This window comes from Hypanus sabinus, chromosome 20, assembly GCF_030144855.1.
Source record: "Hypanus sabinus isolate sHypSab1 chromosome 20, sHypSab1.hap1, whole genome shotgun sequence".
Classification (NCBI taxonomy): domain Eukaryota; kingdom Metazoa; phylum Chordata; class Chondrichthyes; order Myliobatiformes; family Dasyatidae; genus Hypanus; species Hypanus sabinus.
The window spans coordinates 33,783,171-33,809,154 of record NC_082725.1 but is presented as its reverse complement, the minus strand read 5'-3'; the positions used below and the strand labels follow the sequence as shown (position 1 = coordinate 33,809,154).

The following is a 25,984-nucleotide window of genomic DNA, read 5'->3' as shown; positions in this document are numbered from 1 at the left end:
GCCCTCATACATTAACCCTTTCACTGCTGGGATCATTCTTCTGAACCACCCCTGGACATTCTTCAATGCCAGCATATCCTTTCTTAGATAAGGGGCCCAAAACTGCACACGATAGTCTTTCACCAGGTTTGATTAGGCCTTTTTTAAGGTTAATTTTTAAGGTACAATTACATTCTCAACTTCTGCTCCATTTAAAAATATAATCCAAAAATGCACATAATAAGACTATAAAATATAGGACAGAATTAGTTTGTTGTACCATTCCATCATGGCTGATTTATTATCCCTCTCAACCTCATTTTCCTGCCTTCACCCCTGCCCCCCATAGCCTTTGACACACATACTAATTAAGAATCTATCAACCTCTGCTTTAAGGATGCCCAATGACTTAGCCTCCACAGAAACATCAACTCCAGTGGGACTCAAACCCACAATCATTGAATTACTTGTCCACACATCAGTAGAACATAAAAATTCAAGAGAGTACTTTGTTCCTCCTATTACTAGCATGTCCTGCAAAGGTTCAGATAAGAACCATCTGGATGAAGGTTGTAGACCTGAATTGTTAATTTGCCAATTCTCTTTGAGTGAAGATTGACATACTAATATGTATGTATATTCTTTAACTTCAGATTTCCAACAACCATAGGACTTTTCATTAATATTATTGCATTTTCAAGCATTCTTCATGGATTTTTACCATATGTATGAGCCACACATGGATCTGATCATGAGGAAAAATTAAAGGGAAATTATAAGTATGATGACCCTATTTGTAACTTTGATAAACTCTGCTTTAAGGTCATGGCTCGTTTGAGTGTTAGATGAAAAAGCTGAAACATGCGACTGCAGGAATGATGACAATGGATTTAGAAAGTGGCAATAAGTTTCAAGGGAAAGGAATGTTGGTGATGGGTCTGGTGCCTTCAATTATTTCAGAGACTATTGTGTTGAGTAAGAACATGTCAATTATTTGAAATGGCAAAGTCAAAAGCACCAGAGGAGAGAGAACAGTTATAAAATTACTTAACTTGTGGTCCAGCATCTTAGACCACATGACAAACCAAATAATTGGTAGGGTACTTTGGAAATTATTGTGATACCTGATAAGCTGTTGTATGAACATTTTAAAATCTTCAGCCATAACTTTCAAACAAAGCAGTGTATGATTCACATATTTTCAATGAATTACAAAGATTTTGCTACATTGTGGCGACCCATTTCCTGGCACATCCGAACCGACTCACAATTAGATAGCCTACGGGGGTTTGCGAGCACAGAGCTTTGGAGCCTCTGCGCCATGGGGGGCAGGTTGAGGGAGGCTTAAAAGTGAGGCTGAAGATTTCGAATAAAGTTTTTTCCTTCGACTGCAGTTACCGACTCCGTGTCGTAATTTTAGCGCTGCGTGTAGCACACCGCTACAATTGGTGACCCCGACGGTCCAGACGATTTTTGGACCAGAAATGACCGACGCCGCCTCTGTTCATGCGGTTTCGTTGAAACTGCCGGGTTTCTGGACACAGCGCCCGAACCTATGGTTCCAGCAAGCCGAAGCCCAATTCCACGTTCGCCAGATCACCTCAGAAGACACCCGCTACTACTACGTGGTGAGCTCCCTTGACCAGGACACAGTGGCCCAGGTCGCGGAGTTCGTACAGTCGCCCCCGGCAGACAGCAAGTACACGGAATTCAAAGCCCTGCTCCTCAGGACTTTCGGACTCTCACGGCGCGCGCGGGCTGCCCGTTTACTGCACCTGGATGGCTTGGGCGACAGACCTCCATCGGCTTTAATGAATGAGATGTTGTCTCTCGCCGACGGACACACAACCTCCCTCATGTTTGAGCAGGCATTCCTGGAGCAGCTGCCCGAGGACATACGCCTGCTGCTGTCCGACGCGGATTTCAGTGACCCCCGGAAGGTGGCAGCCCGGGCGGACTTGCTGTGGAACGCCAGAAAGGTGAGCGGGGCGTCCATCGCACAGATCTCCCAGCCACGCTCCCGGCAGCAAACCAGTCCAGGCTCGGCCGCAGAGCCCGCCAACCCCCGGCCCAATGAACACTGGTGCTTCTACCACCAGCGGTGGGGCGCAGAAGCCCGCCGTTGTCACCCGCCCTGCAAGTTGCTGGGAAACGCCAGGGCCAGCCGCCGCTGATGGCTCTGGCGACTGGCCATCGGGATAGCCTCCTGTATGTGTGGGATAGAAGGTCGGGACGCCGGTTTTTGGTCGATACTGGGGCTGAGATCAGCATTTTACCTCCGACGAGTTATGACACCCGCAGCAGAGCACCGGGTCTCCCCCTGAGGGCCGTGAATGGCAGCACAGTAAGGACCTATGGCACCCGTCAGGTGCAGCTACAGTTCGGCTCCAGCCAGTTCACGTGGGACTTCACACTGGCCACCGTAGCCCAACCGCTTCTGGGTGCGGATTTTTTTGCGGGCTCACAGCCTACTGGTCGACCTGCCCAGGAAAAGACTGGTACACGCCGAGACCTTTCAGACGTTCTCCCTGGGTGCAGCCCAGTTGCCAGCCCCTCACCTCGGCTCCATCACGCTGTCCGACAACGACTTCACCAGGGTCCTGGCGGATTTCCCATCGGTTCTGGCACCGCAATTCACAGCGGCCATGCCCAGGCACGGTGTACAGCACCACATCCCGACCCAGGGACCACCCCTCCATGCCCGCGCTCGGCGGCTTCCCCCGGACAAGCTCCGACTGGCGAAGGAGGAGTTCCAGAGGATGGAGGAATTGGGGATCATCCGGCGGTCCGACAGCCCATGGGCCTCCCCCCTGCACATGGTGCCCAAAGCGACGGGGGGCTGGAGACCGTGCAGCGACAACCGCAGGCTGAACGAGGCTACCACACCGGACCGCTACCCTGTGCCGCACATTCAGGACTTTGCAGCAAACCTGCACGGCGCACAGATCTTCTCCAAGGTAGACCTCGTCCAAGGGTACCATCAAATCCCGATGCATCCTGACGACGTCCCCAAAACGGCTGTCATCACCCCGTTTGGCCTTTTCGAGTTCCTCCGCATGCCGTTCGGCCTGAAGAATGCCGCACAGACGTTCCAGCGGTTAATGGACGCGGTGGGACGGGACCTGGACTTCGCGTTCATCTATTTGGATGACATCCTCATAGCCAGCAGCAGTCGTCAGGAGCATCTGTCCCACCTCCGTCAACTCTGCACCCGACTGAGTGAGTATGGTCTTACAATCAACCCCGCCAAATGCCAGTTCGGACTCTATACCATTGACTTCCTGGGCCACAGGATTACTAAAGACGGGGCAACCCCTCTGCCCGCTAAGGTAGATGCAGTCCGCCTCTTTCCCCGACCCACCACGATCAAAGGCCTTCAGGAATTCGTAGGTATGGTCAATTTCTACCGCTGCTTCCTCCCTTCAGCTGCCCAGATCATGCGCCCCCTGTTCGCCCTGATGTCGGGTCCGAGCAAGGACATTACCTGGGACGAGGAGTCCGCCGCCGCTTTCGTTCAAACGAAGGAAGCTTTGGCGGACGCCGCAATGCTAGTACATCCCAGAATGGACGCCCCTACCGCCCTCACAGTGGACGCATCAAACACGGCAGTCGGTGGGGTGCTGGAGCAACTCATCGCAGGTCGCTGGCAACCCCTGGCGTTTTTCAGCAAACACCTGCGACCACCCCGAGCTCAAATATAGTGCTTTCGACCGGGAACTGTTGGCGCTCTACCTGGCAATCTGGCATTTCAGGTACTTCCTAGAAGGTCGGCCCTTCATCGCGTTCACGGACCACAAACCGCTTAACTTTGCGTTTACGAAAGCGTCCGACCCCTGGTCGTCCCGCCAGCAACGCCACCAGTCCTACATCTCTGAATACACGACGGATGTCCGGCACGTCTCGGGTAAGGACAATGTCGTGGCGGATGCGCTCTCTCGCCCTACCGTTCATGCCCTTTCCCAAGGGGTAGACTTTGAGGCACTGGCAGAGGCGCAGCAGGCGGATGAGGAGATTCCGAGTTACAGAACCGCAGTCTCTGGTTTGCAGCTCCAGGACCTCCCCGTGGGCCCGGGTGAGAGGACCCTACTCTGTGACGTTGCCACCGGCCAGCCCCGTCCCGTCATCCCGACAGCCTGGCGGTGCCGCGTTTTCGACTCCATTCATAACTTGGTGCATCCCTCCGGACAGTTGTCCGGATGGTTTCCAGCAGGTTCGTTTGGCACGGACTCCGCAAACAGGTCAGTGAATGGACCAAAACGTGCATGCACTGCCAGACGGCCAAGGTGCAGCGGCACACCAAAGCCCCACCGCAGCAGTTCCATCCCGCCCACTGGCGTTTCGACCACATTCATGTGGATATTGTGGGCCCCCTGCCAGTGTCGCGTGGAGCGCGGCACCTCCTGACTATTGTGGACCGGTTCACAAGATGGCCAGAGGCGGTCCCGCTCACCGACACCACCTCCGAATCTTGCGCCCGAGCCCTGATCGCTACCTGGATATCTCGCTTTGGTGTACCAGCCCACATTACCTCCGACAGAGGCGCCCAGTTCACCTCCAGCCTGTGGTCAGCTATGGCCAGCCTTTTGGGGACACAGCTGCACCACACCACTGCCTACCACCCACAGTCGAACGGGCTAGTGGAGCGTTTCCACCGTCACCTGAAGTCGGCCCTCATGGCCCGCCTGCGAGGAGCCAACTGGGCGGACGAGCTTCCCTGGGTCCTACTCGGCATCCGCACAGCGCCCAAGGACGACCTGCACGCCTCGTCGGCCGAGTTGGTATACGGCACGCCCCTGGTCGTCCCCGGGGAGTTCCTACCAGCCCCAAGGGGGCAAGAGGAAGATCCTGCAGCAGTACTGGGCAGACTACGCGAGAAGCTCAGTAACCTGGCCCCCATACCCACTTCACAGCACGGGCGGCACCCGACCTGCGTACCCAAAGACCTACAGAACTGTAAGTTTGTGTTTGTACGAAGGGGCGGGCATCGGCCACCGCTGCAGCGGCCATACGAGGGGCCGTTTATGGTGCTCCGGAACAACGGGTCCACGTTCGTGCTGGACGTTGGGGGGAAAGAGGAGGTTTTCACGGTGGACCGCCTCAAACCGGCCCATATGGACCTGGCGCAACCGGCCGAGTTTCCGGCACCTCGGCGCAGAGGCCGAGCTCCCAAGCAGGTTCTGGCCCAGACTGTGGACATTGGGGGGTGTATCGCCGGTTCTGGGGGGGGGGGGGGGGGTTATGTGGCGACCCATTTCCTGGCACATCCGAACTGACTCACAATTAGATAGCATACGGGGGTTTGCGAGCACAGAGCTTTGGAGCCTCTGCGCCATGGGGGGCAGGTTGAGGGAGGCTTAAAAGTGAGGCTGAAGATTTCGAATAAAGTTTTTTCCTTCGACTGCAGTTACCGGCTCCGTGTCATAATTTTAGCGCTGCGTGTAGCACACCGCTACAACATATTGTTTTTTATAAAACATCAAGTTCAAAATTAAAATAGCTCACACCCTTCAGGTGCAGCCAGACCTGATTGTTTCTTGTATGTCAGATACTTCTCTGTTTTTAAATTCTCTCAAAGGATGAGAGAGATGTTAGCAAAGACAGAACGTAATAGCCATTTCTAAAGTGCCCTCAGAAAAGTCCTTACACTGCCATGTTCCCAATGGTGCTGCTATAATCCTGATGAAGCTAAAGGATACCAAGATGGCAGTGCAATGACAAGAAAGATGTGGCCCACACTTCTAAGGCAGGTGCATAATTGAAAAGAAATTTGAAAGTAATGCAACTCCTGTTAATTCATGGGACTATTTTCAGAGGATACACTTGAATCTAATGATCATGAAGGAACAGGAATATATTTCCAGATCTTGGAGATACACAACCTGCAAATGTTAGCATTCACTTTTGCCCTCTGCCCTTTTCCTTCTATATGTGACAGAGCCTTGACATGCTCTACTTTGCAGTGCTGAAAATAGCACCAGTTGCCTTCTTCAGCCTCTGTTCATTCAGTTACAGCACTTAAGGGGTTTGTTTAGCTGAGTTTCTGATCAATGATGACTCATTAGGTAGTAATACTGTTCAAAGTAAGCTGATTAGATTCTTTCTTGCTGTAAATTTACCAGAATAGTTTTGCAAATCATAGTATTTTTATAACACAACAAGTGATTTGATGCATCAAAACTATACTGACTCCGTGTAGGACCATCAATTTAGTCCTACACCCCTGTTCTTTGCTCATAGTTGTTCAAGTATTTTTCCTAATGCTCACTTCCCTTCATAGATGCTGCCTGACCTGCTGAGTTCCTCCAGTGCTTTATGTGTACTGGTCCATAGATTTTTTTGTACTCTAACTTGAATGTAAATTTATTTTAAATTTATCTTAAAACACTGACAAGAAAAAAGCATTCTCTCAATTTCGTTCTGAAGTGTCAGTCTCTAACAATTGCTTAAATCTGGATTTGGACTATTGTTTTATCGTTCCTTCATCATCCATTTGGAAGCATTAGTACAGAATCTAGTTTCTTTCAGAACTAACCAAAATGAAGTGCAAAAATAGGTCCAAGATTGTAGGTGTACAAATACAATTCAATAAATTTGGCAAGAAACTTAAAATGAGTGCACATTGTAAAAAATTAAAAAAAAAATTTGTAATCCTCTATGTAAGCAGGTTTAATCGGTGTAACAGTGGAATGAAGTTACACTGCCTGGAATTATATTTTTATACTCGTACACGGAATGCTTCACATTCTTAAGAATCACACTGAGGTTTTCAAAAACAGTTTGAAATATCACACCTGTGCAATTTTCTCTGTTCCTTGGAAACCATGCTTCTCAAAGTGTTCGGCCAAATTATTGAACGTGTGATGTGCCAGGTACTCACAGTTGCTTAGGACAATCAGTAGTCTTTGTTCCTATTGAAGTTAAAAATAATATTTAAGGCACTCGCCATGAACATGCATGACCATGCTGTGATTTACTGTATGTCTATAAATCTCCAGCTTTCCTCACTCAAAAATTCTCCAGCTTATCCCAGACCCAATTTACTTTGTGGTCAGAAGGAAAAGACGGAACTCAAGAACGTTCACTCCTACATGGAAGTTCAATGGCCACCATTTTATTACTTACTGTTAAGAAACAGGTATAAATAGTTAATTTGATCATGGGAACAACAAAACTTGTTTATGTTCCTGAACTGGTATCATGACATTGGTATCATTATTATTTCAAGGGGTATTTACAGTACTTTGTAGAAGTACTCAGCCCCCAAACCCTTTGTTCATATAAATGAGTACTACAACCAGGGATTTTAATCAATTTAACTGAGAATTTTTATTTGTCAACCACATGCTCCTTTTTATTCCCTCCCCCCACAGTACAGCCCAAAAAAAAGGGAAAATTGCAAAGCATGAAAAACTAAAAATTCAGAAACTGAAATGTCAGTGGTTCAAAAGTTCATTCCCCTTTGCTCAGTACTTAGTTGAACCACCTCTTGCATCTGTTACAGCCAGTATTCTGTTTGGATAAGTCTCTATTAGCTTTGCACAACATGATGGAGCAAGATTTGCCCATTCCTCTTTGCAAAATTGCTCAAACTGTGCCAGGTTAGTGAGGAGTGGCAGTGAAGAGCAATCTTGAGCTTTTGCCAGAAATGTTTGATTGGGTTCAAGTTAAGATTCTGACTGGGCCACTCAAGGACATCAACTTTCTTCATTTGAAGCCACTCCATTGTTGCTCTGGCAGAGTGATTTGAGTTGTTGTCCTGTTGAAAGACCAACTTCCTCTCCAGTTTAACCTTTCTGACAGAGGCTAGCAGGTTTTTATCCAGGGGTCTCTCTGTATTTAGCAGCATTCATCTTCCCATCAATCCTGACCAGATTTCCAGTTCCTGCTGCTGAAAAGTATCTCTATAGCAGGGTGCTACCTCCACCATACCTTATAGTAGGAATGGTGTTACTTGGCCGATGTGCAGCATTAGATTTATGCCACATGTATCACATGGTGTTGAAGCCATAAAGTTCTACTTTAGTCTCATCCGACTACCAGACCTTCTTCAACATCTTTACAGCATCTCTAAGTGATGCTTCGCAATGTCTTTATAGCAAGGATATGCTTTTGTTAAGCCACGGCTTCTTCCTTGCCACACTTCCATAAATACCCTTTGAGATTATGGAGCCATGAACTTCATTTCCATTTGCAGCCACTGACTTCTACAGCTGAATACTTTTTCAAGGCACTATAAATCCCACCATGGCAGCAGAAGAATTTAAATCAAGTATTAAACAAAGTTGAATAAGAAACTAATGTCAATAGCGACAAACATGACAACATAAGATTATTGAAAAAAATCCATCTAACTCACAAATACCTTGAGGGAAGGATATATGTAATCTAGGTCACTAACCAAGTTCAACAATCATATAGAAAAAAAATAATTGGGAATGAACGATAAGCATTGCCCTACATTTTGTGATGACATAAAAAGTAGAATTTTTATCTCCAACATTGCAGGCTTCAGATATGTCTAAGGCCTGCAACTAGTTCAGCAAATGTTAGTTTGTTTAAAAGGTTATTGGAAATCAAGTAACTACTTATTATGTTCCCTGTTCAAATTTTAATCAAATTAGCACACATCAATGGTTTCCTAAAAATTAAAAAAACATTTCTAATACCCAATTGTAGGACAGTTTTCACCTCTTTCACAACACTGATTTCTACAACCAAAGATGATAACATAGTTTATCTTGCCAACAACTAATGCATTTTATCCTGTTCACGATTAAATTCAATTTTTGTTCTAGAGCACAGTTGGAAAACTGGTGAGGTTGGCAACTGACAAGTTTTCTTTTCAGAAACCAAGTAGTACCCTACAATGTTCATATTTAAGCACCCCAACAGGCATACCAATCACAAAGAACTACCAAGTTCTTGCTCACAGCAGCTTACATGAGAGTGAGCCTTAACCACATATCAATTGATAATGAATACTTGTTTTGGAAAAACTCAGCTTCCTTATCGTGTGGGTTGAAATGACAACCTCCTTCAAATTCAGTCTAACTTGTGACTCAAGGATGCGACAAAGCATGTAACGATACTAGGTCTTTTGAAAATTTCATTTTTTTTAATGTATTATTAATCTAAAACTAGAAATTGCTGGTTGAATGCTTAACAGCATTGATCGTCATTCTCTTTTTCATATCAAGCATGATGTGCCTTTGGTTGCAAATATCAAGAATGCAAAAGGTTATTCTCAAAGTTAATTTCTTTCAATTGTCAGATCCATCATAAAATTTACTTTGCCTGCTACCCACACTTTCCTTTGGGGGCCCTTGGAATTGAGGAGGACTTGCTTGCACTTCAGAGTAATAAAGCATATATGGAACTCTTCTATAGATGCTAGCAGGAGACATCTGAAGGGAGAGGAAGGGCAAAGGCAGCTAGGTTGTAGGTGAGGGCTTGTCAAGGAGGCTTTGAGCACATTCTTGAATTGTTTCATCTGTCCTACTGGTAATCTCTTCCTGTAACAGAAACTGAAATAGAGTGTCCATTTTGAAAGTCTTGGCCTGCCCAGCATAGGCATAATTAGGACATCAATGTTGGTGACGTTGGGCTGGTGAAGGACAGTAACTTTGATTCACATACATATTTTCAGTGCATTGGGAGATTACAGGTTTTAGAAGCAGAAAGGACAGGAATAAGTACTGCAGCACACATAAAATGCTGGAGGAACTCAGCAGGTCAAGCAGCATCAATGGAAATGAATAAACAATCAAAGTTTTGGACTGAGACCCTTCTTCAGGACTGGAAAGAAAGGGAGAAGATACCAGAATAGAAAGGTAGAAAGGTGTGGGGGGGGGGGGGCGAGAAGGGGAAGGAAGATAGCTAGATAGTGATAGGTGAAGCCAGGTGGGTAGAACAGGTAAAGTGTAAAGTGCCAGAGAGAAAGTAATCTGATAGGAGAGGAGAGTGGACTATAGAAAAAAGAGAAGGAGGAGGGAACAAAGGTGGAGGTGATAGGCAGAGGCCAGAGTGAGCAATAAAAGAGTGGGGGGGGGGAGATTTTTTTTAAATTAGAAGGAGAAATTAATATACATGCCATCAGGTTGGAGGCTACCCAGACAGAATATATTGCTCCTCTACCCTAAGAATGACTACTGCCTGGTAGGCCACAAATTCTGTAGCAGGTTGAGATCTTGATCATCAAATACCCTTTTTTAAATTACCAGTCATTTCATGCTTTGAGGGTGATGATGAGTTTCACAATCAATGGTTTACCTCTTTGGGACAGAGATAATCTTGACAGCATTAATGATCTTTTTCATGTCTAGTCTTGGAGCTCCCTGTGCTCTTTCCACCCATCAAGTGTTCTTTAGGTTACGGTGGGAATGATGGAGCTTCCAGTCCAAAAGTGTGTCATGTTCATGATTCATTTAATTTTTGATCTTCTGGATATTCTTGTCAAAGCAGTCCTGGCTTTTCTTGTTGAAAAAACTAATTATCTCTTTATAGGTGCCAAATGTGATGGACTTCAGAATAGCCCTATGGCTCCTGCAAAATGAAGTCAATGGGTTGCCTGTGACATAGTGTCTTTGCGAGCATTGAAATTGATCTTTTCTTTTTAAAGCAGTACTGATGTTTTGGGTCCAGATAAATGAAAGTAATACTGCGGATTAAACTATGGTGAGTCAGTTGTCATGACACAGTTAAATGCAAAAATCTTCAAGTCCAGCTTATCGTCATTTCCACAGGCATGGTGAGGTATGGTACAATGAAAAACGTGCTTGTAGCAGTATCACACACCTAGCTTTGAAACTGTCACCGGGTCAAACTGTTTCTCTCTGGGATGCAGAGTTGGAGTCTGATTATATTAATCTCAAAGCCACTGCATTTAATTTTATGATCCTAATAACACCCCATACATACAAATAGGAGCAGCTATGCTATAGGGATAATGACCACTTCATTGAAATGTTTTTTTTAGTACGGTAAACAATGATTCCTAAAGAACCTTTAAGATGTGCCTCTGAAAACATCTTTTTAACATATGCTTCTGGTGCTCCTCCACCCTTTTCTTTCTTCCATGGCCTGCTATCCTCACCTAACAGACTCCCCTTCTCCAGCCCTATATCTCTTTCACCATTCAACTTGCCAGCTATCCATTTCATCCCTCCCCCTCCTGTTTCACCTACCATCTTGTGTTTCTCTCTTCTTCCCCCACTTTTTAATCTACTCATCACTTCTCCAGTCCTGCTGAAGCATCTCAGCCTGAAATGTTGACTGCACATTTTTCCTGAGATGATGCCTGGCCAGCAGAGTTCCTCCAGCATTTTGTGTGTGTTGCTTGGATTTCCAGTATCTGCAGATTTTCCTTTACATATTTTTAATTATTTGCTTTGTCAGTTTATAGCAATCTGAGAACATCATTATCAACACTGACAAATTAATTAGCAACTTACAAATAAACTGAATAAACTGGAGGTACTTACAGGAGTAGGAGTGAAATTTTCACGCAAGCTTCCAAGTAAGTCTGGGGATGAAATATCTAATGGAAGGCTACCGAGACTGGAAGGAAAAAGAAAACATTAATATTCTTATTAGAAATTTAATTCAGTTTAAAAAAAGTACTCCACTCTTTTTAACCAAACTTCTTTGTTGTTTCAGGAGCAGAACAATAGCTGCCCTGACACACAAATAAATAAAATTCACAGCATAGAAACAATGCATTTGACTTGAACTAGCAGATGCTATTGTTTCGAAGTCTCACTCCACTTCCATTCATTTCTTTATTTTCTTTTTTTTTACTGCATTACGCATCTCCTGCAACTATTCTTGTGGAAGCAAAGTCTGCTGTCCAAACTCAGGATTGCTAGTAACAGTAATATTTTACGCAGTCCAAGTGAAGGGCCTCGATTTGAAATGACAACTGTCCATTGCAATCTACAGGTGCTGCCCGATTGCTGAGTTCTTCCAGAATTTATTTTATTTTTGTGCCAGATTCCTACTTTTGCACTCTCTGGGCTCTTAGTATTATCCTGGTTTTGATCAGTTGCTTTGCACTGATTAGGAAGACATACATAACTTTAGGCAAAAAGGGGCATGCAAACTCAACACAGCTCATTCAATGAATATAATAGTACACATTAACTAAACCTGATCATTGGTGGATTCCTGAACTGTATGAAAAACATTAATCTTATCTATGCACTTCTTTTTATTAAATATCTTTTCCCATCTGTTGGGGTTACTTGAAGGCAAACCAAAACCACCTGAGAGACTGAGTACAGGAGTTGATGCTGTACGATGTGCTTCAAAATTACTGAGCTTCAAGTCGAAAAGAGTACATTAGATCCTTTATTATTAAAAAAGATGAATGATCTTATAATGATTTTAATAATGTTAGACTAAATTAGCAATATAGTGAAGTAACTAGTGTAATTAACAAAATAAGCATTCCAATTAACATAATTAGCAATCAACAAAAAAAAATCATTCCTGCCTCAACCCCTCTCAACTAGACTAAATTAATTAAGACAAAGTGTGAATATGTCAAAATTATCATTTGTGACCTACCATGACCCAGGCCAGGTGAGAAGTTCCCCATAATAAACGCATAAAACAAAATACAGTACAGACAGACATGGTTCCTACATCATCATCTATGTGCAAAATGTAAACGTCTAACAATTACTAGTTAGCAGAAATGTGCAGTGCAACAAAAACTAGATTATCAATATTGCTATCTTCAATTCTTTATACCATCCTCTGCACCACGCTCAGGTATAATGTTAGTCACACATACAGTAGATTTCCAGGTATGGCCTTTTGCATCTATTCAAAGATAGTGTTATTGATGATTTGAATGATAATGGTGAAATCAAAGTAACACCACTTCTTTACCATGTAGTTCTGTACCAGCATGTAGGATGTGATGGAAACAGATGGACAGGAAAACAATGGAGATTCTAATGCTTTATAAGATAAGATCAGCTTTATTTGTCATATGTACAGTAAAATATGCCATTTGTGTCAAATCAAATCAGCAAGAATTGAGTTGGGCAGCCTGCAATTGTTGTTACACTTCCGGCGCCAACAGAGAACATGCACACTCACTGACCCTAACCACGTATCCTTAGAGAACGTGGAGGAAACTGGAGGCCCGGGGGAATCTCACACAGACATGGGGAGTACATAAAAACTCAGCGGCAGATCAAGCCTGATCCTGAAGCTGGTACTGAAAGTGACTGTGCTAAGTGCTAAGCTATAGTGCCGCCAGTGAAAACAGAATCTGGAGAGAAATCCTGTGTAGGAGTAAGTGAGCTTATGAGGGGACAAAAGTAAACCCCAATGTATCTTCACTGAAATCTTCAAGAAAAAGAGCATTTTGCAGGTGACAGATAACATCAGTATATATCAGTGAGTGCACTGATCATGATAAAATTAAAACCTGGCTCAAAACAGGCCCGAGTGCTTATAAATTTCTATGCCTAACCCAACCCAGCACATGTACAAAAGAGTGCAAGAAAAAGACTTGCTGTGCTATGTATACACAGCTAATAGGACAGATTCGTAATACTAAACAGATCATTTTTATCTACATTCATTGCAGAGCCAGGCCAGGATGGCAACAATCTAAATCTACTTGTTTTTATATCAAGATATATACTGACTCAACTTGAACCCCATATATTATTGGGTCTAGGACAGATTCCAGGATCTGCTGAAGGACCTACTGATCAGCTTTATATTACCTCCAATTAATCATGTAATTTACACCACCTTGTCAGGTTCTCCTGCATATGTAAATATCTTGACATCTACTCTGGCATTCTCTCACAGGTTCACATATGGTTCCAGAAGGTCACTCTTCAATCTTCTAAACACCAACAAATATAGAAATTTGAGCTGGAAATACAGATCTATAATTCCTTGGAAGTGGCATCACAGGTAGAGAGGGTTGTAAAGAAAGCTGTTAGCACAATGGCCTTCATAAATCAATGTCCTGAGTACAGGATTTGGGATGCTATGCTTAAGTTGTACAAGATGTTAGTGAGGCCTAATTTGGAATATTGTGTGCAGTTCTGGTCACCGGCCTATAAGATCGAAAGAGTGTAGAGAAAATTTACATGGATGTTGCTGTGACATGAGGACCTGAGCTACACAGAAAAGTTGAATAGGTTAGGGCTTTATTCCCTGGACAATGAGGGAGATTTGATAGAGGTATACCAAATTATGAGGGGTATAGAGAGGTTAAATACATGCAGGCTTTTTTCTCTGAGGTCAGGTGAGACTAGAATTAGATGTTATAGGTTAAGGGTAAAAGGTGAAATATTCAATGGAATCATGAAGGGGAGCTTCTTCACTCTGAAGGTGGTGAGAGTGCAGAACATGCTTCCAACAGAAGTGGATGCTAGTTAAGTACATGAATGGGTGGTGTATATAGCACTATGTTCTGAGTGCAGGTCAATGGGACTAAGCAGAATAATAATTCAGCCTGAACTAGATGACCAAAGGTCCTGTTTCTATTCTGTACTGGCTCTATGACTATCAGTGACAGTTCTGGTCACCAAATTATAGGAAAGATGTCAACAAAGTAGAGAAAGTACAGAGAAGATTTACTAGAATGTTACCTGGGTTTCAGCACCTAAGTTACAGGGAAAGGTTGAACAAGTTAGGTCATTATTCTTTGGAGCGTTGAAGGTTGAGGGGGGACTTGATAGAGGTATTTAAATTTATGAGGGGGATAGATAGAGTTGATGTGGATAAGCTTTTTCCATTGAGAGTAGGGGAGATTCAAACAAGAGGACAAGTTGAGAGTTGGGGGCAAAAGTTTAGGGGTGACACGAGGGGGAACTTCTTTACTCAGAGAGTGGTAACTGTGTGAGACGAGCTTCCAGTAGAAGTGGTAGAGGCAGGTTCGATATTGTCATTTAAAGTAAAATAGGATAGGTATATGGACAGGATAGGAATGGAGGGTTATGGGCTGAGTGCGGGTCAGCGGGACTAGGTGAGAGTAGCATTCGGCATGGACTAGAAGGGCCGAGGTGGTCTGTTTCCATGCTGTAATTGTTATATGGTTATATATATTTTCTTCAGCCTTATATGATAGGAATATAATTAGCCACTCCTGTGGTGAAGGTCAAATATTTGGAAGAATTGATTTTCTTCAAACTAATGTCATAGGACAAAAAAATTAGATTTTGGTTTAGCACTTCACTGAAAATCTCTTGGAAAATGGCAAGTACCCAAAACTGTATTGGATTAGGTGCTCAAATGTCAGATTAAATCAATGAAATCTAGTACTGAAGCTGTCATCATTATAAATCATTTTCTACAGAGTTCTAGTAAACAGGCAATAAGCAACCACTGTTGATGTCAATGTAAATTGCAAATGAGGAAATTTTGCCAAATATTACACGAATTGATATCTTCACCAACAAAATGCCAAAACACTCACTGCATGCTTTCTTGATCTCCTTCAGCCTTTGTACTCAAGTACTCCAAAGAATCAATAAAAACCTCAAGGATGAAAAGAAATAGTGTAAGTAACCTTATCTAAATTTATATTTTTCAGCTTATAACAGAAAATTTATTATCATGTGAAAATTTAACAATAAACATTTGCGTCTTCTCTACAGAGATTTGGAAAGAGATCCACTATTAACATCAACATTTGTTATTGCTTATGCTGAACTCAGTATGCAGAGTTACACAGGCATGCAGTACAGAAATAAATCCTTCAGCCTATCGAGTCTGTGCCATCTAGTACCCCTCTGCGCTATTCCCATTCATATCATTCTTCCCACATTTGAATCAATTCCCTTCCCCAGATTCTTCTACTTTTTAGAAGTGACTGTTCCCTGTAAGAGTCTATTGGAAATGCCTAGCTGCAAAATTAGTATTGAGTCCACCAGAGCAAAGGCACACAAAAATAGGGACTGGGAATATCATCTACTAAGCATCCCATCGCTAACTTTTGGAAAAATGAAATAATATGGGCAACTATCAACTGCATAGATTTTTCTGGTGTAGCTCGTCAGATTCATATTGACTTTAAGGCTTGAAGCAAATCTTGGGTCATCTACTTTTGGGTGATTTCTGCTATATGACAAATTTTTTGCTGCTTTCTTCCTCACAAGAACATAGATATCATAATTCTTCACAAACAAGAAAAAAATTTGCAGATACTGGAAATCCAAGCAATACACATAATTCTTCAATTATTGCTTCTTCATACATTGAATTTCTATCCTACTCTCATAAATATACAATTCAAGAAATACATTTTGTCACTATTATTTTTCCTTGAATTTCTATTTTCTATAAACTACAGCCAGATCTTTGAACCTACGAGGCCCATAACTAAAACAGTAAATGTGGGTTGTCTCTAAAGCAATGCTAAAAATATACATCTTATTTGTGTGGGGAAGATTCTGGAGTGAAGATAAAGCTTATTTCCCAATTTCAAAATTCTGGTTTTCTCAGTACTCTATAGTTTTATTTCATTTTCTAATCCTGTATCATTTGAACAGTGATAGGCTATGGAAATATTTCTAAAGCTAGAATAACTGATTTGCTTATTGCTTGCATAAATATTATGTAATATATAATATGCTGAGAGGAATAATAAAGTCAAAATATGAAATCCACATATATGTGTACATCTTAAAATGTGATTCAGTGGTTTAGTAGATAGAGAAATAGACAATTATAAAAGAGCAATATATACTGCACAAGGTACAAATACCTTTCTACTACTCACCTTCATAATGTTAATGGAAAGCTCGAAGACATGTTGCTGGTTTTTCTCATGCTGAAAAATCTGAAACAAGCAAATGATTACTACTGTGAAATGGACAATCAAAGAATTGTGTAGTGATGCAGTTCCAAAGGAAAGGATTGCAGTAGTACCAATATGGATTATCAACTCCTGGTGTCCATTTGAAAGCAAAGCCCTCAAAAGGCAAATCATCCAAACTTTTATAGCAGTGATTTTTTCAACCAGTTTAAGCATCCTTCCATAATCAAACAGACTACAAAATGTTTGAAAGGTTAATAATTATATTTGCCATTATGCAGTAAAATAAAATTAGAAAGAGGACATTCAAATGGGATTAAGTGAAAGTAAAATTATAAACTTGGTACAGTAGTTTAAGAAAATATAAAAATGACTTCATGAGAAACGCAATAATGAAGTACAGTCATTAATAACTCAATAAAGAGAAGCATGCAAATTAAGAACTTTCATGTTTACATGCCAATCCAGAAGCACCAGTGTCTCTGCCTCTCTGTGAAGAATATTACCTATTCCTCTCCCAAAACTAGCTGGAATTCAACTCCAAACTGATTTTTCTTCCAATGTTAGATCGATAATCATAATAATCACTCCAAAACTCCTTTCTTCTTGTACCTCTTGTATATACAATTTACAATATGCTTTGGCAGCCAAAAAGATCTCCACTCCCACTGGCCCCTCATAACCTTAAAACAAGTGTAAAGCAACTAAACGAGTGGGTAAGCACATGGTCGAGGCATAATCTGCAAACATGCAATGTCAACGACTTTGCTGAAAGAGAACATCAAAACAAAGTATGCATTTTAACATGGGAGATTTAAAAGCTACTGGTTTCAGGAAGATCTTAAAGTCTCTGTGCAGGTTAGTATCTGGATGAAGAGTCTAAATGTGGAATATTGGGTATATATCAATTCCTGCCCAACAAAGGATATTTTTGTGATGGTAAGTTCTATGAAGATTCATAAAACCGATTGCTGGGATGGCTGGTTTGTTGCATAATGAGATCAAACAGGCTAGGTCTGTAAACATTTGACTTTAAAATAAAGACAGATGTTTCCTATGAAACATACCAAATTACTAAGGGTCTTTGAGGGTAGATGCACAACTGACATCTCCTCTGGGCTGGGGTGTCTCAAACTGTTCAAATGAGGACTCTGTTTTACATTAGGCGATCAGAGATGGACAGGTTTAGGAACTTTAAATTCATTGGTGTTATCATATCAGAGCATCTGTTCTGGGACCAGCAAAAATGTGAAATTACAAAGGCGGCACTGTGGCACCTCTACTTTTTTGTAAAATTTACGCAGATTCAGTAAGTTATATACTGTAAAATGGCGACAAACTTCTACAAATGCACAGTGGATAGTAACCTGACTGGTTCCATCATTGAAACACTAATGCCCAAGAACAGAAAAAGTTACAAAAAGTGATGAATGCAGCTCAGTCTATCACAGCTAAGGCTCTCCGCACTACTGAGCACATCTAGAAGGAGCACTGCTACAAGAATGCAGCATCCATCATCAAGGAACCCACCATCCAGGCCATTCTCGTTTCTCACTGCTGCCATCAGGAAGGAGATACAGGAGCCTTCAGTTTACCAAGTTCAGAAACAATTGTTAGCCTTCAATCATTAGGCTTCCGAACCAGTGCAGATAACTTCAGTCACCTCAAATCTCAAAGATGCTGCAACTATGGACTCACTTCCCAAGACTTTACAACTCACGTTCTCAGTATTATTTATTTATTGATTGATTGTATTTGCACAGTCCGTCTTCTTGTGCACGTTGGTTGCTTGTCAATTTTTTTAATTGAATCTATTGTACCTCTTTGTTTTACTGCAAGATGAATCTCAAGACAGTATATGGCAACATAAATGACCATATATGATAATAACTTTACTTTGAATTTTTAAACTGTGGGTCAGTTTCAAACTAAGAAGTCAGTTATTCCGGACAGTAATAGGAAGAAATTACTTCATCCTAAGGTTGCTGAATCTTTGGATTCACCCAGAATACTACGGTGGGTCAGTTAATGTCTATATTCAAGACAATGAACAAAACATTTTTAAACAGTAACAAAATCAAGGGATAAGGAGTTAATACAGGAAAGTGACAAAGAATTAAAAGCAACTACAGTGATTTTATTGAATGGCAGAACAAACACAAAAGTCCTGCTTGTTTCTTATGTTCTTAACCATGTTGTTCCAGTACCTTTTTATTTAATCACCTCAAAATTTACAATAATTCAATAAGGAATAATAGCAGAAAATGTTAAGCATACGTATCATGATCAATCAAAAACTTAAGAGCAAGACAGGCTATGAGGCTCCCTGAAACAAACTATAACAGGTTTATTTCAATCACTAATTCTCAGAATCTTCCAATTCCTTACAGCCATAAAATCCATCTTACTTGATGACTGTGACCCATAGCCATCTGACTTTGATAAAAAGTGAAAAAGATTATAATTCTCATCTATATTTATTTTATTGAGACTCATGATTCCATGAAGCCCTTGACACAGTAACACTAAATTAAAACATTTTGACTTCCAGTCCATTCATAGTTTGTTTGCTTTCTTTAAACATGGTATAAGCCTGGTTCTTTATATCATTGTGAGAAAATTTGTTGTTGTTAAATTACTTGTCTTAAATTATGTGAACAAGTTTAGGATCAGATTAAGTCATTCTTTCAGATGGAGAACAATATGATATTCAAAGATAGAATGAAAATAAAAACAGAGCAGCAAGATAAGTTTCCAGATATGCTAAAACTCAACAATGACCGAGGGGAAATTACTTGTCAAAGCTATAATGTAATGTAAAAAAAGGAAGACTTACACTGGTTTCTCCAGCCTTGCAATCTATGGTTTCCTTGAGAGCTTGTAGGGTTTGCACAACATGGTGTTCAAATTGAGACGGCTAGAATAAAAAGTACATTACTTTTTAAACTTTCTCAGGGCTTTAAAATCAAAGAGGCAATTATTAATAATTCAGATATCACATTCCCTTATGTTCAATAGTAACAACATAATAAACTTTTTAAAAATGCTGTGTAATTATGTTGCATCTCCAGGGCAAGTTCAAAGTACTTTTCAAGTCCAATTCGCAATGCAATTGAAAGTTTTTTTTAAAATGATTTGAAATTTGATATTAAAATTTGATATTACAGTTTTCCCACAAACTGACTTCTGAAGTAAAATCTTGAAGTTGGTTTAGTATCCACTTCTATTACACATTAAAATAAACAGCATGAATGACAAATTAAAAACAAATGCAAAATGAAAATTCAAAACAACTGTTTTCCATTCTGGCATTCACAGTTACTGAAAATGGGGTTCTATCATTCATCACAGTGGCTAAAATCTAGATTATAGTATGATACAGGGCTACTTATACCAAGATTAAAACTCAAACTAACTTATGTTTCATTGGCCTTCTTACAAAACTCACACTATTTGTAAGCCAGGTAACTCTTCCTTCTAATGATTGCAGGAAATGTTGTGCCTTTTTGTCAACCACTTTGGGTAAAATCTTACATTATTTACGAAAACAAAGCCATTCTTCAAGCAGCTTATTGTGTTATAAAGTTAGAAAACAAAATCAGTCGTCAGGGAAATAAGTCTCAATACTAAGTGAAGTAAAATGTGATTTCCAGAAACATTAAAATTACATTTTAAAGTTATATAACACAGTTATAGATATTGGGTAGCATTTAAGTTAATGGAAATATACTGGATACAGGTTAATTGGTCCATTGGTTAATCAGTGTAGCTGCTTATTTGGAACATGCCACTTAGCAGGACTGTTGCCGAACAGTTTCTAATCAGCATTAGTAGACAATAGACAATAGGTGCAGGAGTAGGCCATTCGGCCCTTCGAGCCAGCACCACCATTCAATGTGATCATGGCTAATTATCTGCAATCAGTACCCCATTCCTGTCTTCTCCCCATGACTCCAATATCTTTAAGAGCTCTATCTAACCCTTTCTTGAAAGCATCCAGAGAATTGGCCTCCTCAGCCTTGAGGCAGAGCATTCAAGTAGCATGCATTTGTGTCACCATTAGACACTACAACATGCTTAGAACAAGCAGTTTTTAAAACAGCAACAGTTGACTGTGCCTGTGCTCAAAAAGCAGCTTTTTTTTATCACTGATGTTTGCTGAGAAATAAGCAGGATGACAATACAGAACTGTTACGCTCACTGTGGTTTCAAGCATTTGGGCTTGGAGAAGCCAGAAACGGCAGGAAGTAGAAATGAAACTATTTCCCTACTTCAATGTTAGGGACTATGAACAACTTGAAGGTATCAACAATTATTTTGAACGTTACAATGAAAATGAAGATTTGGAGGACACAATCACCGAAAGCATAATATGAAGGCCATCCATTATCTGCAGTAGATGTCCAAGCTTTGTTCATTTACTGTCAATCAAAAGAACATGGCAGCATACACTATATGGATTCCTCTGCTGATAACTAGTAGGAACTAATACATAGTATTATAGAACTGTATTAGTATTGTTAGTGTTCTCATTTATTCTGCAAATAATTTAAATACATCATTTGTTACTGAGTTAAGCTGAAGTTAGTTTTGTTTTATACCTTCTTAACTACTTCCATGAATCTTTCGCTAATTGGGACAGCCGTTTAATTGGCCAAAATATAATGGTCTCATTATATCCAAATTAACTGGAATTTATAGAAACTGTATTTATAGAAAGCAAATAATAGAAGCCTCATGATAAAGATTGAACTCCCAAAATATGGGCATATAATTTGTCTCCTGTTTCCAGTCCCGATGAGGGGTCTCTACCCAAAACATTGAACTTTTACTCCCCTCCATAGATGCTGCCTAACTTGCTGTTCCTTCAGCATTTTGTCTGTGTTGCTCAAGATTTCCAGTCTGTATAATATCTCACATTTATGGTCAGACAGTGCTAGTACTAACCAAAGAAGTGATCCCTTCATTGTCAACAATCCAGTCTTCTTTCTCTGCAAGCCTCTTAACATCTAAATAAGGAACAGAAGTTTCAATATAAAAACAAAGCATCAAGTGCATCTGAAGAAGATATCTTCCATGCAACAAATGAAAAAAATATTTTGCATTTTATTTGAGAAATGAGAATCTATACAATCATTCTTTATGTGACGCTTATTTTACTGTATTATAAAATAATTGGCTATCTTGCTTTGAGATTTAGGGAAACATTCAGTAACTTCAGTAGATGAAGAATTTACTCTATTGAAAGAACAGGAGAATTAACAATGAGTAAAGATCTTTTGTCAAAATGTTTTGGCATTAGAAGGCAATTCTGCAGACACCATCTGATTTCCTTCATTTTCTGTTGTACTTGAGATTAAATGGATCTACAGCTTTTGCTTTTTTTTAAAATTACTACCTCAATGACCATAACACCTTCATGTACTTAAAATATTCTGTGGTTTTGTATATAGAATCATTAAACAAAAAAAAAATGGAATTGACATCAAACTGTACAAGAGATCGGGAATGGGTGACCAAAATTTGGATTAACAAGGTAACAACTTAAAAGGGTGTGTGAAAAGGAAAATAACTTGTAATCAAGAGTGTGGTGGTTGGGCATTTGAATTTAGAAAAAACAATATTACAGGGATGAAACATGTGAGTGTCAAAAACCCAGAACAGAGTCTAAGGTATCTGAAGTCTGCAGGAATGGAAGAGGTTGAGGTTGAGGAAGAGCTATGAAGGATTCAAAAATATAAGTGATAAGTTGAATGATCAATTTAAAATGTGTGGCATTCCTAGAATGGAAAATAATGGAGGTCAGTTACTGAGCATTGGGATATAATGAACCAAGCAGACATTAGACATACTGTATTGTCAACTGAGTTTTGGATAAGAGCAAAGGTGTAAGACGGAAAGCCAGAGAGGAAAGTGCTAAGGACTCCAATATAGAAAGGATAAAACTTCTATCATGAGAGTTTCAACACCGGATGGATTGAAAAGGGATAGACAATGATAATGTGCAGAAGTCTTTGTGATGCAGAGTACATGAACAAATAATTAGTAAGTTCCAAGGTTACAAACAGGTTCAGCCTCAGAAACATAGTCAGGCTTAGGGATGAAGCTAGTGGCTAGGAGATGGAGATTGAAATCAGAAGCAAATACAACAGCTTTGGCTGGTGAATTGTTTATCCACTGCTTTATGTCTAATATGCAGTATAACAAAGCAAGGCCAGTAGCTCTTTTAGATACAGCAGAGTCAACCCCATTAATAAAGCATGAACTGTGTTCCAAACAAAATTCAGTCACTAATATATGCAGAAAAAAATAATTCAAATCAGTTTCATTCCTTGGTCGAGTCTTGACAAGTCCTAACAAACGATTACTTGTATTCTTTGAGCTGCTGTATTATTAGCTAGTTCAAGCTTTTGATTAGAATCAACTCTATTAGCTTTTAGAATTGGCTAATCTTCTGCTCCAACATACTTCTTTTAAAATGTTAAATCTATAAACGGCCCCTTTGCCTTTGTGGAATTTCTACCATATTTCTGGAAAAACTAGAAGTAGATGGAACCAGCTCACAGAAAACAACTTGGCTGGTTAGGATCTGCTCAAGATAAGTGATGCGTACAAGACCAGATACTTACCATCAGCAGTCTGCTGCAAGGTAACCATAAGACAATGCACTCTCAAATCCAAGATTAGCTCTTGAATTGTTTGCAGGAGATCATTCGGAATTTCCAGTGCGGTCAAAGATTCATAATTAATCCTGTCGTTTAATCAAAAGAAAAATAATTAGATGATGACTTTCAACTTTACAACATATCTACGTTCTTATCAAGAAATTTTAAGCAAATATTGGAGTTAACTAGCTCAATTTTTCCCCTCAATCTGAGAAGACTGAGGAGGTAGGAATGAAGATAAAGGGAACACAATAAAAAACATACACAGTGCAGCTGACCATAATATTAGCAGCTGAAAGCATTCTGCTTTTATGAGGAAGGAAAGACCTCAGGATGACAGCTGGAAATATATTAAACCCTCAGCTTAACCTACAGGTGAATCTGAGAGAGTTTTATACTTCTTCAGAATCAGGTTAATTATCATTCCAATTCTAAGCCAGCCAAAATTACCTTTGCTGATATCGTGAAAGCAATGCAGGGACATTTAGACATTGTTAATTGTAGAATGCTTCAGGTTTCATAAATGGAATCAAAAGGAAAGGGTGTCCATTTCAGTGTACATGGCTAATTTGAAGAGATTGTCTGAGCATTGTCAGTTCAGTGATGTGCTTAATGATACACAGAAATCATTTAGTTTGCACAATCTTACACGAAAGCATTCAAAAACAGTTCTTAACTGAAGTGCAACTCACATTTAAAAGAGTGGTTGATGGAATGTCAATGGAAATTGCAGCCAGAGATGCAATTGAGTTGTATTCAAGAATGAAAGTGAGTGTGAACAAAATTGCAATTCGGAACGGAAAACTGCCTGGCTGAACAAATTGTGTTGCCATTGTAGAAGGGGCTCACATACACCAGACCAATGCAGATTTAAGGGCAAAACTTGGAGAAAATGCAACAAAGTAGACACACACAAAGAGCATGTAAGGCAGACAAAAATAAATATACTGCACAGGGAAGAGAAAAATATAAAAAGTCAAGTTGCAGTTTCAACAAGAGCACTAATCTACATGCTGTTGATAAAAAAATCTGATAATAATGAGTGACACAAACTGCATAGCCTTGAGGTTTACAATGTGAAAACTAAGAACAGACAAGTCCTCAAGAAGGATCTTGGCACAAGATATTGATTGTTTATTCATTTCCATAGAAGCTGCCTGACTTGCTGAGTTCCTCCAGCATTTTGTGTGCTTTGCCAGCAATATGGCTTGCACCAGAAGTGAATGGCAAATTAATTAAAATAATATTGGCCACCGGCTCAGCTTTTAGAGTCATTCCACAAAACCAGTATGAATAGTAGTTCAAAGACACTGAACTGAAGCCTGCTGATATCCAGCTAGGAACTTATACTGGGAAAAAGATAACTCCTGTGGGAATGACATTCGTAAAAGTGAAATACAACAACCAACAAGCCACAATAGGCTTGTATGTGGTAAAAACAGAAGAGTCAACATTGTGGGGATGTGATTGGCTGAGACAATGACAACTTGATTGGAGATCCAGCCACCATTTGCATCCACATACCCTGTAAGAGTCAGCTGAAAGCAAATTAAGAAAAGTACTGGATGGTGCCACAGCAGTGTTCAAGGATAGCACTGGAAATCTCAGACATATCAAGGGTAAAATAGTGCTAAATAACAATGCTGCACCTAAATTTTTCCAAAGCAAGTCCAGTTCCTTACACCATCCATGATAAAATAGCCAGTGTGCTAGATCACACGAAGGCTGAAGGAATACTTCTCAAGTTTGAGTGGAGCCCATGGGCAATACAAATGATCTCCAACAGCCAAGAAGAATGGGTCTGTCGAGATCTGTTGTGATTTTAAGGGCACCATCAACCTACTACTCAAAGTAGATCAATACTCTCTGTCCAGGATAGAGAATATCTTTGTAAAACTTTCTGGAGGGAAACATTTCACACTTCAGACTTAGCTGAGGCCTACCTTCAGGTTGAGAGAGGAGTCCAAAGTGTTTCTCATCATAAACACTCACAAAGGGTATTATGGCTAATATAAGCTTATTTTTTTAGGAGCATCTGCACTCTGGCAGTAAGCTATGGACCAGGTTCTGCAAGGCTGCCCGGGTACTCAGTGTTAACTGGATGACATCATTGTTACTCGCAAGGATGACAAAGAACATCTCCAAAATCTCAAGACAGCACTAAAAAGATCGGAAGATAATTGGTTCAGAGCACAATACAAGTGTGAATTCTTTAAACCAAGCATCACTTACTGAGGTCACACCATGATGCACAAACATTACCTGCTGATAAAATTCAAGCAGTGGTGGAACCCCCCAAGGCCAAAGGATGTGGCACAATTATGGCCTTTTTTAGGATTTGTCAATTACAACAACAGGTTCCTGCCATATCTGGCTAATGTGCTCTACTCCTTGAACTCATTACTACAGATCAGGTAGAAATGGCAATGGACAAAGTAATGTGAGATGGTTTTCCAGAACAGAAATAGTGACATTAGATGGTGAAATCTGCCCATGACATGCATGACTGGGAAATGGAAAAGATGCAGGTGAGCACAGCATCAATGGTGGA

The 25,984-nt window shown here is 40.7% G+C and overlaps 1 protein-coding gene across 3 annotated transcripts in view; it reads right to left on the bottom strand.

The window, feature by feature from the left end:
* The window catches only part of exoc2 (exocyst complex component 2), a 242,332-nt gene that overhangs the window by 63,089 nt on the left and 153,259 nt on the right, over window positions 1-25,984 (bottom strand). For all 3 annotated transcript variants that reach the window (XM_059945312.1, XM_059945311.1, XM_059945313.1), the window contains exons 16-22: window positions 23,398-23,519; window positions 21,716-21,777; window positions 19,605-19,685; window positions 16,733-16,792; window positions 15,428-15,489; window positions 11,460-11,535; window positions 6,771-6,887 (exon numbers count right to left, since the gene is read on the bottom strand). In XM_059945312.1, the coding sequence (XP_059801295.1) occupies window positions 6,771-6,887; window positions 11,460-11,535; window positions 15,428-15,489; window positions 16,733-16,792; window positions 19,605-19,685; window positions 21,716-21,777; window positions 23,398-23,519 (580 nt within the window). The remainder of the gene's footprint in view (window positions 1-6,770; window positions 6,888-11,459; window positions 11,536-15,427; window positions 15,490-16,732; window positions 16,793-19,604; window positions 19,686-21,715; window positions 21,778-23,397; window positions 23,520-25,984) is intronic.